General features: G+C 46.6%; 1 protein-coding gene across 4 annotated transcripts in view; it reads right to left on the bottom strand.

Moving 5' to 3' along the window:
* DPP6 (dipeptidyl peptidase like 6) overlaps window positions 1–16,147 on the bottom strand; it is an 829,290-nt gene that overhangs the window by 176,875 nt on the left and 636,268 nt on the right. For all 4 annotated transcript variants that reach the window (XM_025451902.3, XM_025451878.3, XM_025451870.3 and 1 more), the window contains exon 6: window positions 13,249–13,301. In XM_025451902.3, the coding sequence (XP_025307687.1) occupies window positions 13,249–13,301 (53 nt within the window). The remainder of the gene's footprint in view (window positions 1–13,248; window positions 13,302–16,147) is intronic.

The raw sequence follows: 16,147 nt of genomic DNA, 5'->3' as shown, positions 1-16,147 counted from the left end.
ACCTCTTGGAGAGGCTACTACGGGTGGGGCCTGGCCATCAGCTTGGCACCCATAGACACCCTATGTGCTTGGCGTGTGGATTCCTATCTATCTCTTAGGAATAGCTGCACCTTAGCCAAGTTCAGAATTGATGTAACCGAAAAAGGTAATTTGTTCATTTTTTTTTAAAAAGTATTTATCTATTTATTTAAGAGAGAGTGTGTGTGCAGAGGGAAGGAGAGAGAAACTCAATCAGACTACATGCTGAGCCTAGAGCCCAATGTGGGGCTTGATCCCATGACTCTGAGACTATGACCCGAGCTGAAATCAAGAGTCAGACACTCAACAGACTACACCACTCAGGCGCCCCTAATTTGCTAATTTTTGATGAGAAATATCACAGGCCAGTTGGCCTGAGTGCTCATATTAATGAATTGGTTGAGTGAAATTGTGATCAGAAGGTAGCTGGCGAGCCGGACAGAGTAGGCAGGCAGCTTGAAGCAGCCCCAGGTGGCAAGGACAGCTTTTCGTCTGGCAATCAGGGGGTGGTCGTTGTCTTTCTGCCCCTCTGGGCTTCTTGATCTGCACACTGACCTTTTGATTCACCCAAAATGTCTTCAGAAGGGTTCAGCCCACCTGCTCAGATTTCCATTTCCTACAAAATAATCATGAGAGTTGTGGGTACAGTCAGGTTCCCGAGCCACACAACCTCAGATGAACACCTGGACTATGCCTGCAGGAGCTGTGGCAGTAAGAGCCACAGGATTTCAGCAACTCTTAAAAGACAATCTTTCTCCCTTTCCCTTGGGGTTCTGGGTGGGGGGCAATGGAGGGTGGTTACTTTTAACCTTATGTACGTTCAAAACACATAAATATGAATTTTAATGCAAATGTATCTGTGTAACCTCTGTCTTTCCACAGCCCTACGATGATTCTGACAACCCACCTGAGCAGTTACCTTTAGCCGAATTTTAGGAACAAGGAGAAGGAGGCCAGTTACACGGGGGGCAGGCTGGCAGAGAACCCAGCTCCGTGACCTTCAGCCCAGGTTCATCAAGATCACCTCCACCGAGGCATATAGCCCTACACTTCCTTATGGGTCAGACCCTCAGGGGTGATTCTCTACCAAGAAATGGCACTTCACTGCCTCCAAACCACCAAGGGCTCCTCCCCCAGGCTGTTACAGCTATCTTGACAGTTGACAGGCTGTTTGGTTTGACGAGGGCTGGAGCAGGGCTCGCCTGGAGCTGTGGTCTGAGACCACGGTGACACACAGGGCCCCTTAGGTATTTCCTCGTCTGACCTCTTAGAATGTTTGTATGTAATGTGTAATGATGTGAAACTTTATTTTGATAGGGGCCAATTATTTGCTTCAGATATCTTTCATTTTTCCTATCAAAACAGGAAAATAGCACCAATGATTACTCTCTGACTGATGTCAAACAGCACATAGGGGTACTTGGGTGGCTCAATGGTTAAGCATCTGCCTTTGGCTCAGTGCATGAGCCTAGGGTCCTGGGATCGAGTCCTGCATCGGGCTCCCCACAGGGAGCCTGCTTCTCCCTCTGCCTGTGTCTCTGCTTCTCTCTCTCTCTCTCTCTCTCTCTCTCTCTGTGTGTGTCTCTCATGAATAAATAAATAAAATCTTTAAAACATTTTAAAAAAACACCACATAAACTGCAGGAGTGTCTCTTAACATCATTCACAGACAGGACGTGCAGACTCACTTAGTGAGCAATGGCACGGGGCAACGTCCCCACCTTGGGCTTCTTTCCTGTTTTGATAATGCTGGTCACTGGGTCATCTCCAGTCTCACAGCTACTCAATGCAGTCCTTACTATGAGCTTCACTTTTAAGAAAAAATATTTTATTTATTTATTTGAGAGAGACAGACAGACAGACTGAGAGCATGTGCAGGGGGAGGGGCAGAGGGAAAAGCAGAGTCCCCACTGAGCAGGGAACCCAACGCAGGGCCATTCTGAGGACTCTGAGATTATGGTCTGAGCCAAAGGGAGACATTTCACTGACTGAGCCACCCAGGCGCCCCTGGTCTATGAGCTTTAAATCACACTCAACACAAGGAGGAAGAATGAACCTACATAAAGTGAATGACATGACACTCAGTCCATAATTCAGCTGGACTCTAGTTAGGCTGAGATGCCATGGAAGGTGATGTTACAAAGAGGGCGCTACACCTGGAGCAGGAGAACCAAGTTGAAACCATGGTCGACCACTAGTGGCGAGCCCTGGAGCAAGTTGCTTCAACTCTGGGTCTCAGTTTTCTCATCTCTGAGGTGGAGAAATGACCTACGCCCCCTCATCATTGTGAGTACCAAATACAAAATGATATTGTACATCTCAGTCCCAAATGTGATAAGGGCTCACTGACGTGTACGTGTATTTGCACATGCATTCATTCATTTCCTCCCTCATTCATACGTGAGATAAGGGATAAGGATACAGAGAGAAACTTGGGCCTTTATGCTGGACTGTCAATGACAGGGTTTGTATAGATCTGCACAGGAGAATAAAGAAACAGGCAGATCTCAAGAACACAGCAAGTATGATGAAGGGCATGGCTTCTCCCTGGCGCAAAGAGTGTGTCCTGGGAAGAAGAATCTGGAAAAAAAATGGACAAAGGACAGAGTGGATGGAGCCCAGCATGGTGTCTGGATGTTGCATGGTTGGCAGCAGGGAACTACTGTTCTGGGACAGGATGATACATGAAGCATGAGCACCAAGGGCTGCCCTCTGAGGCGGGCTGCATGGGAAGGGGGCGGGCAGGGGCACACCAGACATGCCCAGGTAGGGGGCGGTGGCCAAGGCGATGGGCCTCCCAGTAGGACCTTCACAGGTGGGTAGCTTCAGTACTGGGTGAGAAACTCCAGTTCTCCTATCACCTGTCATGATATGCAGGGCTTATATGAGCCCTGGGTTTGGACTTTTTCTCTCCTTTAAGAAATGTTACCTTACGGGGACAGCTGGGTGGCTCAGTGGTTGAGCATCTGCCTTCAGCTCAGGTTGTGATCCTGGGGTCTCAGGATCAAGTCCCACATCCGGCTCTCTGTGTGGAACCTGCTTCTCCCTCTGCCTGTGTCTCTGCCTCCCTCTCTGTGTCTCTCATGCATAAATAAATAAAATCTTAAAAAAAAAAAAAGAAATGTTACCTTATGGTCCGTGTCGGCTGTTTCTGTGGGGGGCCCGGGGGAAGTGTGTGCGAGCACTGCTCGATAGCCACTCCGAGCACTTCACAAAGTCAGTGGAAATTTACATTAGGGCCACAAGGTGCTGAATCCGAGTCAGTAGGCTGACAGCTGTAAATAACTTGCCCTTCACTGGGAACCTGGTGTCCAAACTTCTGTGTTTATGAAAAAAGGTTAATGCTCCACATGTTTAGCGCTCCCACTTTCTCCCTATGGGTGTCTTCATCCGTCTTGCAGGATGTAGAAAACAGAGAGCTACCGGCTGGGGTTAAATTGAATTCCGTGCAGACAGGCAGAAGCATGTGCTTTGCAAGGCTTCTTCTCAGTCTGGGCACCTGGCCCAGGGCAGTGTGTCGACCTTGCTCTTGAGTGTCTGCTGGCTGAGCCGAGTCCCGGGGAGCTGGAAAGCCTCAACACAATGAACGACTGCGTCATCTCCACTGAATACTGGTGCCATCGGGTTCGGGCCCTTGCCCTGGAATCAGGCCTTCCCAGTGAGGAAGTACAACAGCACACAGTCCTTTGTACTGTGCATGGTTAGTGGCTCTGGAAACACCTCTTAGTCAAGTGTACATGCTCTGGGTTGGTGGTACTGCACACCAATCACCTCCCAGGGAGGGCCCGTGCTGCCTATCTTCTCCATAGGGTTGCAGTGAAGATGTAATAAAAGAATGGACAGGAAAGTCTGAAAAAGCCTACAAATCCCTCTCAACAGAAGTTACTTTGTGGTCTTTGCTAGTGCTGGATGGGAGCCCCAGGGTCAGAAAACAGGTCTGCAGCACAGACCCCAGGCTGTCCAGGCACGGGAGGTCCTGTATGCCGCCTTTAAGCTGTGAGGCAAAAGGCACATCCAGCCCAGGACTGGGATGATTTTGGATCTCAGCCTTTCATGCTCCTTCCTCTAAGATAGCCAGCTCTTGGAAAACAAAACAAAACAAAACAAAACAAAACAAAACAAAACAACAAAAATACCCTTCCCAGAAATCTGTCTGAGAAATAAGCCATCTCAAGGGGGTTTATGCCCAGAAGCTTATGCACATGGACAGGGCGGCTTCTTCGGGGGGCTGTGATCTGCCTCTCACCTCTGATTCCCTACTGCACCCACCACGTGCCGCCCGATGGACCCATCATTCATAGATGCTCTGAGGACAGCAATCGTGGGGACAAAGAAACATGCAGCCAGGTTGGACAGCTCACCCCCTGTGCCTGTATCGGGGCAGGGGGAGCTTGAGGACAGGCACCGGCACTGGCGAATCTGGCCAGTCACGTGCAGGGGCACGGTGAGGATGGGCAATTAATTTAAAAGGGGTGTGTGTGTGTGTGTGTGTGTGTCTAAATAGTACAATCACTTTGGATAATCGGCAGTTTTTTATCGAGTTAAACCTCCATTTACTGTCCAGCAATTCTACTTCTAGGTATTTACTCACGAGAAATGAAAACATCTCCATACGCTATTCTGTGGGCAAACACTCACAGCAGTGTTATCCAAAAAAGCCCCAAGCTGGACACAACTCAAATGTCAAATGGTGAGCACGTGGACTAATGATGGTGTGGCCACGCAGCAGGCCCGTTCTCAGCAACCACAAGTGTGGAGCACAGACCTAGACAACAACGTGGGGGACCGCGGAAGGCAGTTTCGCTAACAGCCAGCCGCACCGGCTGCAGGACCTGACTCCATGCGTAACACATTCTGGGAACGGCGAGACGACAGGGAGGGACGACACATCCCTGGCTGTCAGGGCGGCCGCGGGGCGTGGCTGAGGGGCACGGTGACCGCCTCCTGCCTTGGCGCGGAGGTGCCCCTGTGATGGCACCGTGACCTGTGGCACCAAAACTTACTGGAAATTTATCATTTAAACCGTGAGTTTTATTAGAGGTAAGTTACACGGCGACGAGCCCGTGACTATATATCCGTGTGACTGCTGTTCGCGCGTCCTCTCGGGGCCTGTCCCTCCCGCTGCCCGCCCTCCTGCCCGGGGGAGCCGGGACCTTCACCCCACGCCAGTGCTGCCAGTGTAAACAGGCGGGGCTCTGCGGCCAGCCCTCTGTCGGGGTAGCCTGGAGCACAGAGGGGAGAGGTGCCACGGAGATGACACAAAATAAAGGAGACAGTGAGGATGCACGTGGCTTCCCGACGTCCGCCCGTGGCCGGCGCGGTTCGGGCACACGCCGGCCGCTCAGCCAGTCCGTGGCAGGAACGAGCACAGCACACGTGCCGACAGCCGTGGGCCGGCGGCTGGGACACTTCTCTTTAGGGACTCGTCTGTGGGCAGGAGGACGGCTGACCTCAGGGAGCGGCCAGCTCCTCGGGGGGCGGACTCGGAGTGGAAGGGCTCAGCCCACGAGCCTCTGATGTTGCGGGACTCAGCCCTGGCCCGCGACCCTCCAGCAGGAGAGTGTGCGCAGCACAGACCCGAAATGCGGGGATCTGACGGGCGGCTTCACCGCCGGTCCCACTAGTGGAGCCCACGCTGGACAGCGCGGCAGGCTGCTGGCGGAGCCCGGCGACACGGAGCCCGGCGACACACAGCGGGCTCCGTCTCCTCTCCCTCCTTGGTGTGGACTTGGGTACAGCGGAGCCTCCGCGGAACGTCACTAAATAAACGGCCGACCCCACCATTAATCTGAGACCAGCTTCTACGTCTCTGCGTCGGTCAAGAGGACAAGGAAGTTAATGTTTCAGGGGAAACGTTAGTCACTTGTTTTCGTCAGTTCCCACGACACTTAGTGAGGACAGCAGGCCCAGTGGACCCCAGATCCAAACTGAAATCAGAACTTGGAAGGCCAGAGGCCCCGTCCTCAGAGGCTCTCATTTCCTGGAGAGTCTCCCGGGTGGGCCTCCCGGCTCGCACCATCTTCCCAGACAACACTGCTTAATCAGTGGGTTTCCTCCAAATGTCAGCCAACGTCTGAGGAATATCTCCCATGATGGGAATGGCTCACAGGACATGAGCGTGCAGTTCAGGATCCAAGAAGTACATGCATATTGTCGCCTCTTTTTCAAATGGGTTGTGGGGCAGCAAGTGATCCGCTGGGAAACTATGGTCGAAACTGGCTCCTTCTGCCTCTGGTTGATGGCTTTTCTCCTGCAAACTGATCAGCCCTGGCATTTGAGAGCTTCCACGTGGGGGAGAGAGCATGGACTGCGGGGCACCCCCTTCTGCATGGTCAAGCTGTCCCTTGGCACCAGTGCCCAGGGGTGCAGACACGGTCAAGCCACTGCCAGAGAAACCCTGCTCCCTGAGGCTTCAGGATGAGGGGTGGGATGTGCCAGGCAACAAATGCATATTAAAAACATTTCTAAATGTTCCATGCAGGAAAAAAAAATACATATAACTTCAACAAGGTGACCAGCAATTTGCCATGAGAAATGGGATGATGCTCATCTAGGAGGGCGGGTAGTTGGAGGAGGGCTCTTTGGGGAGGGGGTGTGGATGCTGGCCATGGAAGGTCAGAGGATGTGGAGGCCAGCTGCATAGGAAGCAGGAAGTCTCTGGTACGCACGTGGGGCCATAGGCACACAGCAGCACTCCCTGGCTGGGGACAGCACTTGGACATGCCACTGACATGACCATTCACAGGAGCAGGGCTGGCCCATGTGAGGCATCGCACGCATCTTTGTTCCTTTCCCACCAACCCCTGGCTCCCCGCAGGCCTAAAGCGCACATCTCCACATTCTTTCCCATAGAGTCCGGACGTAGCTCTGGACTACTTTTACACTCAGAGCTCCAGGAAGCCATTGCAATCGATCAGAGTTGACATTAAGGACGAAATTTATTTTGTGTCCAAATACAGGGAAGGGGGGCGTTAATTAGACATGGCCAGATTATGGAAGCTCTTGGTTCCTCCATGAATAGAGCCTGTAGGGCTCCCCACACACTAAATGTACCACCTCATCATTCTACAGTATCTCTTATAACCTTTTCACGAACCCTATGAGTCAGGGATTTTATTTCCATTATATATGGAGCAATTGGGCCTGGAGAAAGCAATGTAACTCTTCTGTGATTACACAGGTAAAGGGGCTGCCTGGGAATTTATTCCCAGATCTATTTGACTCTAAGGTCATGTTCTCTTGAAAATGCTTGCTAAGGTTTGTGTCCTGGAGGGAGGGAGGGAAAGAGGGAGGGTAAAGGAGCTAGACTCTGTCCTGTTGCTGAGGTCTGTGTTCCGGAGGGAGGGAGGGGGAAGGAGCTGACCTAGTCCTCCTGGAGACCTGGTGGGAGCCTGAAGAGCCAGATGCCCCCCTCCCTGCCCCTGATGCCATGGCAGAGACACACGAGGTGACATTCTAAGGACATCACTTTCTTCCTCATTTTGGCTTAGTACATTTTTTTCTTCATGCAACTTCTGGCAGCCGTGGAGGTAGCTCGCTGGGCAGAGCCAGAGTGTGTCACAGGCTGCCCCAAAGATTTAATTAGAGGGACATGCAATAAACACTGGAAATCTAAAAAACAAAAACAAAAACAAAAACAAAAAAACCCCACTGGAAATCTGTCTTCATTTTGCGAGAGAACGCCAGCTGCCCGCAATCACTCTGAGTGTGGTTTCTACGCCGACTGGGCTCTGCCACAATCCAAGCCTTCATTACCCCCTACGAGGTCTCCTCCTAATTGAATCCATGCCCCAAACCTCCCCTTCCCCTCAGTTTACTCTATACATACGCCTGAAACTCACTCAAGCCTGCCATTTTCAACACATCTGCTCTCAAGGATCCCAGTGTTTTTACCACATGAGGGCAGTGCTCAGGTTCCCTGCACTGCGGGCCTATCTTACCCAGCCCTCTCTCTACTCACGTGAACACCTGTGCTGCCATCTGGCCTAGAACCATACTAATTTCTAGAAGATACTGGCTCATTGCGAAGGTCAAGCCTGCTTAACGATCCTCCTGCCTTGGAGTATCTTTCTCTGTTTCCATCTATTGAAAATAACTCGTTCAATTCCAAGACTCAGCTGCAGCCAGGCTTCCTTTATGAGACCTGATGCCCACAACTATCTCTTCTGCATTCAGTGTTTACAATACTCACTCGGGCCACTTGATTATATATTGTTACAGAGTCTGCGTCTTCTTTTTTCAACAGGATTTTGAACTTTGTAAGGATGGCAACCATGCTTTTGTTACTCGCAGAGCCATCTCAATAAATACTTATTGACTTGTATCGTCAGGTTTGCTTCCACTGGAGGCAAAACAAGAATGCCTTAAACATTAATTGTGGCAGGTCTGATTGAGATGGCACAAGAAAGAATGTACTGAGCGCTGAGAATTATAGATACTTGAGGCTACAGACATCTCTTTTAAGAGAGACACTGAAACATCACAGGGGCATTATAATTATCCAACTGTCATTGAACAAGTCTTGAAAATTGTATTCTTATAGGGATGTATCATTCCTCTCCTGTAACAAAAAGGATTTCAGCTGGCTAGAAAGTAAAGTCTAGTAATATTTATTCAAGAGACTACAGATACATATGGATTCATACTACAATATTAACAGCATACCCAAATGTTCACTAGGAGGAAATTCTCTGCCGTGCATTTTGCATATATTACTTCGCTTAATTCTTATAATGTGCCAATGAGGTGAGCACTAGCATTATCATCTTTTTTTAAAATATGGAAACTGAGATCTGTAGAAGTACAACTGTCAAGGTTGGCAGTGGACTGAGGATTCAGATTTAGGTCTCTGTGACCACAGGGCTTCCGTTCTTAAGTCTTCCATCATGCTGTTGGCAAGGTGCTGGGTACTGTGTGTGTATGATCGGCCCAGTTATCTACTTTCTAAATCAATGGAATGCTCATTTGCATCCCAGCTATAAAGTTGGAGAGTAATTCTGGGCAGAAGGATCTATGTCCCAGTTTATAATTTGCACAGATATAGAATGTGACTTCATAAGTCAATTAGAATTCCAAAGGAGTTCAATTTTTGTATAATTATGCTTGATGCCTGAAAAATACCAATAAATAAGCTAACTTAGGGTAACAATGTCCATTAGAAGGTGGCCTGGCATGTAAATAAAAATATCTTCAAATGTTTCTTCGTGTTTATTATTACTTTGTTTGCCAAACCCCAAAATGCCAATGCCACCCAGTTAAGAGATATGCCAGATTTTCCTTAAAATTGATTTATGTCATAAAAGGAATAATTTTCACCAGTCCATATGATTTTCAGGATGATCCTAATAAATATGAGAGATTGTAATCATACTAAAGCATATATATATATATATATATATATATATATATATATATACTCAAGCCAAAAAGAATTTAATTCCAGAACAAGGTCATGTCAGAAAAATGCCAAGAAACAGCCAAGTTTACAAAAATACTTCCATGAAAACACTTCTATTTCCTTGATAGAAAATGTTTAGCATGCCGGGACACCTGCACCCTGATGTTTACAGCAGCAATGTGCACAATAGCCAAACTGTGGAAGGAGCCTCGGTGTCCATCAGAAGATGAATGGATAAAGAAGATGTGGTTTATGTATACAATGGAATATTACTCAGCCATTAGAAACGACAAACACCCACCATTTGCTTCGACATGGATGGAACTGGAGGATATTATGCTGAGTGAAATAAGTCAATCAGAGAAGGACAAACATTGTATGGTCTCATTCATTTGGGGAATATAAAAATAGTAAAAGGGAATGGGGGGAAAGGAGAAAAAATGAGTGGGAAATGTCAAAAAGGGAGACAGAACATGAGAGACTCCCAACTCTGGGAAATGAACTAGGGGTGGTGGAAGGGGAGGTGGGCGGGGGGTGGGGGTGACTGGGTGACAGGCACTGAGGGGGCACTTGAGGGGATGAGCACTGGGTGTTATTCTATATGTTGGCAAATTGAACACCAATAAAAAATAAATTTATATATAAAAAAAGAAAATGTTTAGCAGGCTATACTCTCTATTGCAGAATATTATTTTATTTTGCTGACTTTCTAATGTAAAAACTTGTGAAACATTTTATGTTAAGAATAACTAGCTCTAGATCTGGCTTAACAAACAGATTTGTGTAAAAGATACGTGTCTTTTAAGAATACCATTTTTGAATATTTAGTTTATGGAAATCAGACAAATTCTCCCAAATGTTTTAGACATTTGCATAGATGAAAACCCTGCTGCCTTGGGTTCCCATCACGACCCCAGCCAGTTCATGCAGAAGGACTGAGCTGGGCTCCCGCCATGGGCAGAGGTCCAACTGTGAAGGATGAAGTAAGCGCACAGGACAGGGAGGGCCTCTTTCTGGCCTGTGAATGACACAGTAGAAAGGGTATATCCTCCCCCAATTCTTCTGCCACTGGCAAAAAGGAAGGAAACCAGAATTCAGATGCATTGAAAAATTAATTCGACCCTTCTCCATGACTAGTTGGAAAGCCTGAAGCCAAGACAAAATTCAAGTTATAAATGACAAATAATCCCATTCCACAGTTCGCATGGCCTCCGGCTTACTGCGAAGTCTTCACGGGAGAAGCGAGGACAGAGAAGTGAGAACATGTGAGAAATGCACAGATCTATGTTTTCAGAAGCACCAAGGACATCTCATTTTTTGTATAAGTAATGTAAATCCCAATAATTTAACACAGACTTATTTTTGTTTTAAAAATACAATTGTGTTTTCCTCTCTACCCCAAATCTACAGAGAGCATAAGCCTGAAAATGTGGGCTGCGTCCTTCTCCTGCCATCTGGTGGAGCACTTGCAGAAGTGACCACTTGAGGCATCCCAGGAGCAGTGAAAACTTGAGGCCTGAAGGCTTATCCCCTATCTCATTAACATAGAGAAGATGTTGACAAAATATGAAATTAATTGATTTATTTTCCCATAAATGATCTTGTGACAAAGAGGAAGAGGTGGGTGGTCGAGCAATGCCAGTTTTGGTGATGCTGTGTCAATTCCCATGGTGATGGGATGGGCCATAGACCTTTTTATCCCCCAGAGATTCTTTTCCAGTAAACGTAACAAGTAATCTGCTACACCTTTTAATCATATAAAAGTTCTCAGAAAAGAAATAAAGTAACACCACTAAAAATCTGGTATTTACAGCTATCACATAACTCAAGGGGGTTGCTTTGATAGCTTGGGGTTCAAGGTCAGCCAGGCTGGCCCTGGGATCCCAGCTCAACTTGACACAAGCTGGGGGATGCTGGGCAGTTACGCCTTACAGCTCTCACTGTAAGTAGGGGTCAGAATGCTTTTCTTGCAGGCTATTGTGTTGGGGTAAAGGCGTGTGAAAGTCCATCTATAAATGATGGCAATTATTATTACTGAGATTATTTTTAACATACTGAAAGGAGCCTATTATCTGTTGATACCCTCTCTGGAGGATCATCCTCATCCTTATCATCATCACTAAAATTAGGTTGTCAACATAGACCATCTCACCCTCTGGTTTGCACCTGGGTTGGCAGACTCAGGTAGTCCCAATCTACTTCTTCTTCTTTTTTTTTTTTAAACATTTTTTTATTCTTTATTTATTTATGATAGTCACAGAGAGAGAGAGAGAGAGAGAGAGAGAGAGAGAGGCAGAGACATAGGCAGAGGGAAAAGCAGGCTCCATGCACCGGGATCCCGATGTGGGATTCGATCCGGGGTCTCCAGGATCGCACCCTGGGCCAAAGGCAGGCACCAAACCGCTGCACCACCCAGGGGTCCCCCAATCTACTTCTTCTAAATTCTGACTGACCCAGTAAAGTTTTAACATGATATGTTAAGCATAAGATGCTTTTAGATTTTGAGTTTTAGAAATTTATAGAAGATGGAACAAAATATCTATCATCTATAACACATTCCATTGTCCTACAAGGGCTACATAAATCTCAAGGCATAATCATACTCCTGCCTGCCATGACTTTTGAAGATGCAGATCTACTTGAAAAAATAATAGAATAATTCCTCCTTAGTGGAAACCATCTGAGTTTCTATATAAAATACATTTTAGATGAAGAATTCCTATGGATACTTAATTTTTACCACAGTGGTTCATCTTCCGTTTCTTTGAACTTGATTTGTCTACGTGTCTAACAGAAACTGTTAATCTCATGTTGCTGCATATCTACATACATCTTTCCTTTGTCTGAAGGCCAAATGAATTCCAGATTTCTATCTTTCTCCTAGAAAACAGCCAGCCACAGTCATAAACATTCATGTCAGTTCGTGCTCGCCTATGAAACAACACTCTTCAGCAATTCCTGCTGCTTGTTTGAATTCAGGAAAAGGAGGATGCTTCCCTCAAATATCCATAGGCAACCCATACAACACTGGCAGCACCACGATTCGATTTCTCTGAACATTTCCTGAGCCCCTCACCCTTCCAAAGTACCATGAAAGAAGTGCCAGAGGTGTGGAGCAGAACCAGGAGGCTGGGAGTGGGGGAGGGGAGGTGGGAGGGGGAAGGACAGGAGGGCAGGGAAACAGAAGGCCATCCATCCCTGCCTCTCATTCCTAGATCTGCAGCTGTTCCTGCATGTGTCTGACTCAATAAATGGCTTCAGCAAACTTTAACTAGTGTCTTTACTGCCTTTGGACTCTGGAGATGAGCTTCTGATAACACATCTCTGTGTGTGGGTACATCTACCCAGCACTGAAAACCTTATGAAAATCGTGCATACTCTCATGTTTCCTTCCCACACACACTTTTGGGTCCCAAATCATGCATTTTTGAGAGACCAGGTGAGCTTAGGGGTGCCACTCTATTACGTATATAACCAGACCCTGTGGGAGTCCTAGGGTTATCCACCATGCCTGGGAGGGCCACGGCTGATTACAGAGAACCAAGGGAAAGTCCTGCCCTGCAGAACCTTGAGGGTAAACCATGGGAACCAGAACAGGAGATGGGGGCTTCATAAATGGGCAAGAGACTGGACCCATGGGACCTCCCTAGACCCTGGATACAGTTAGCCAAAGAGGAGCCATGGAAGCCCCACAACATCAGGACACTTCACTGTCAAAATCAAGCTGCCCCACATCTTGCCCTTAATTCTATGAATCAAGCAACTACTCCGTGTTCTACTCTTTTTTTGTTCTGAATATTTCTCATTAGAAGAAAATGAAAGAACAATCTTACCCATGAGGAATTTTGCTCAGGACATAATATCCAGTGTAGGAGTGTTGGTATATCTGAAACAGACAAGACAAAAAAAAAAATAAAAAATAAAAAACAAGAAAGAAGCAAGCATTGAGATAAAGGCTGTGACCATGATATTTTTCAAATTACCCTAAAAAACATCTGTAGAGGAAAAGTAGTTAATCAGGAGACCTAGAGGCAGAGTCTTTAATTTACTTTAGAAAGTTAATTTGCATATCTGTTTATTTTATTTTCTTCATTTGTACATTGTTTAGAGGGCAGTCAGAGGCTTGATATCATCCCCATAGCTAGCTGGTTTGTGTAAATCAGGGGCACAGATTTCCAACTCAATGACATGTAGCACAGGATGAGTGAGGACATGACCAGAGACTGTCACACAGTCAGCTAGACCCAACAGGACCATAAGACCCACGTACTGTGGGCATTCCTTGTAAATCATGGCAAATCCCATTGTGTATGCTCAGTGAATACTGAAACCAAGATGGGCTTAACTGGGCAAACTCCTGTCCTTCTGTACAATGGAATATGCATCTTTTAACTACAGAGATAAACTGGTCAATAAACTAAGAACTCATTGCAAGAGGGAGCATAGCTTTTTAAAATTAAATTAAATTAAATTAAAATTAAAAATTAAATTAATTAATTAATTATTAAATTAAAGTATTATAAATTAAATTAAATTAAATTTATTTTGGGGGAGCATGGCTTTTAAAACTAAGATAACAAACAAAAAACTCTGTTTCCAAACTCCTCTCTTAAAACTCTCTTAAAACTCTTGAGCCAGGAGAAGATTCTCTAATCCATAAATGGAATGGAATGGAATGCAAGGGATAAGCAAACACGGGGAGGACATGCAGCTCAAGAAATCGTGGCATCCTTCATCTCCAGCTTTCTGGGTAGAGACCCTCCTCAGTGTTGGAATGTGATGGGTTATCTGCTGGGTTGAAGCCAGAATGTACTGCACTTCCCTTTCTTCACCCTGTTTAACTTCTGAGAGTCGGCACCCTGTGTCGGTAAATGTTCAGTGGCCAGCATTTAAAACCACCTTCCCAAAGGTAATTGGTAAGGACAAGGAAGACAGATCCAGGGTGAAGCATGTGGAATGGAGGAATGCTTTGGGGTGCTGATGGAGTGAGCCTGAGAAAGAGAACAGGCAGGAGTGTCTAAGCTCAGTGACTCCCTGCCTAGTTGGGGTCCCTGGATTAATTTAGAGTAATCATAGTGGATCACAGTTATTGTAGAAAAGGAATTCAGATACAAAAGTAAACATCAGCTTTTAAGTTCCAAAGACCTTTGCTTCTGAAGATCTTGAGACTCCTGAACCAGAAATATGGGGCCGGGCCTGCTGGAGGGATGTGAGTGGGCATCTGATGAGGGAAATGTGTCCAAATGCTGCTTTCCTTATGAGTAAATAACCAGTAAACAACAAAATCGTGAAGGAGAACTTCATGGACCTGCCACGGCAATCCAATAAGGAGCATGCACACCTAGCTCTGCTATTTCTGAAGTGATGCCTTCTACTGCTTCCCCAAAGAAGAAGGGAGGGCTGCATCCTAAACAGATTACTGCTCAGACAGCGTCCATCCGAGGGCCCTGTGCTTTGACTAAACTGCCTCTGAGCTGGACCGCTTCCTTAGATGCAAGAATAGAAGCTCGACAGACACACTGCATTTCTCCAGTCATGGCACATGGTGCTGTGCTACACGGTGTGCCTAAACTCTCTTCCCACAGCACCTGTTCATCCTGTTTATCTCCCTCCATTTTCATGATAGGCCCAGGCAGGCAAAAGGTGACCTTTGTTTGCTAAGAAAGTGCTGTAAAGCAAGGGCACAGGAGAAAGCAAAAGGATGAGGAGGGTAGGAGTAGAGGCAAAAAGGAGGAGGGGGAGGGGAAAGAAGGGTGGAGCCTAATTCCAAGGGACTTCATTGAGTGAAAGATGGCAGAAATGATGGTGTGAAACTTTTGAGACCAGGTTGTAAATGGTGTTGTGGCTTCCTGCTGGTTCTCCTTCAGATCACTGCTCTGGGGGAAGACAGTGGCCATGCTGTGAGGACTTCAAAGCAGCCCTAAGGGGAAACCCACGGGGTAAGCATCCACGGTTCCTCCCCATAAGATCACCAACAGCCCACAAGAAGCTGAAGCGTCTTGCCCATAGCCACATGAGGGGAGTCTTGGACACAGAGTCTTCATCCCCAGTCAAGCCTTCAGATGGTGCAGCCCCGGCTGACACTCATGACAGATCATGAGCCAGAGCCACTCAGATAAGATGGTCTTGAATTCCCAACCCAGAGTAACCTTAAGATAATACATGTTGGTTGTCTTAAGCTGCTAAGTTTTGAGTAGTTTCTTATACAGTAATAGGTAAGTGGTATATCTAGTTCAAATCCAGAAGAAAAAAGGTACAGATGTGGAAAGACTTCTAAGTTACTGGATTCCCTCCTTAGAAACCTCCAGCGACTTCTAAAACAAACAGATAAACAAATTCCTCATCAAAACCATTCCAGTATGTAAGTAAGGTGTTGGGGGAGACCACTCACAGACCAAAAACCTTGAAGGAAGTCTTGGAAATGACTCAACAGAACAGTGATGATGGTGGTGATGCCTATGAATCTGAGGGTGTGAGTGGCTAGTGTTTATGGAGCACATACTACGTTATTGGGTGGTGTGGCAGCTCCTCAGCATACAGGAACTCACTCAATTAGGTATTATCATCCTATTCTGAAGATAGGAAAATTGAATCTTAAGGAATTCAAACGAAGCTCAAGCAAGATTTCCCCTGAGGTTGGTCTGTCTCTAATCACTACATCAGAAATTGTCTGAACAAAGAACATATTTCTTAACTCAAAGTCCAAGTTGATTGCTATCAACCAAAACAACC

The sequence above is a fragment of the Canis lupus genome, chromosome 16 (assembly GCF_003254725.2).
Source record: "Canis lupus dingo isolate Sandy chromosome 16, ASM325472v2, whole genome shotgun sequence".
NCBI lineage: Eukaryota > Metazoa > Chordata > Mammalia > Carnivora > Canidae > Canis > Canis lupus.
This window is presented reverse-complemented; position numbering and strand designations above follow the sequence as displayed.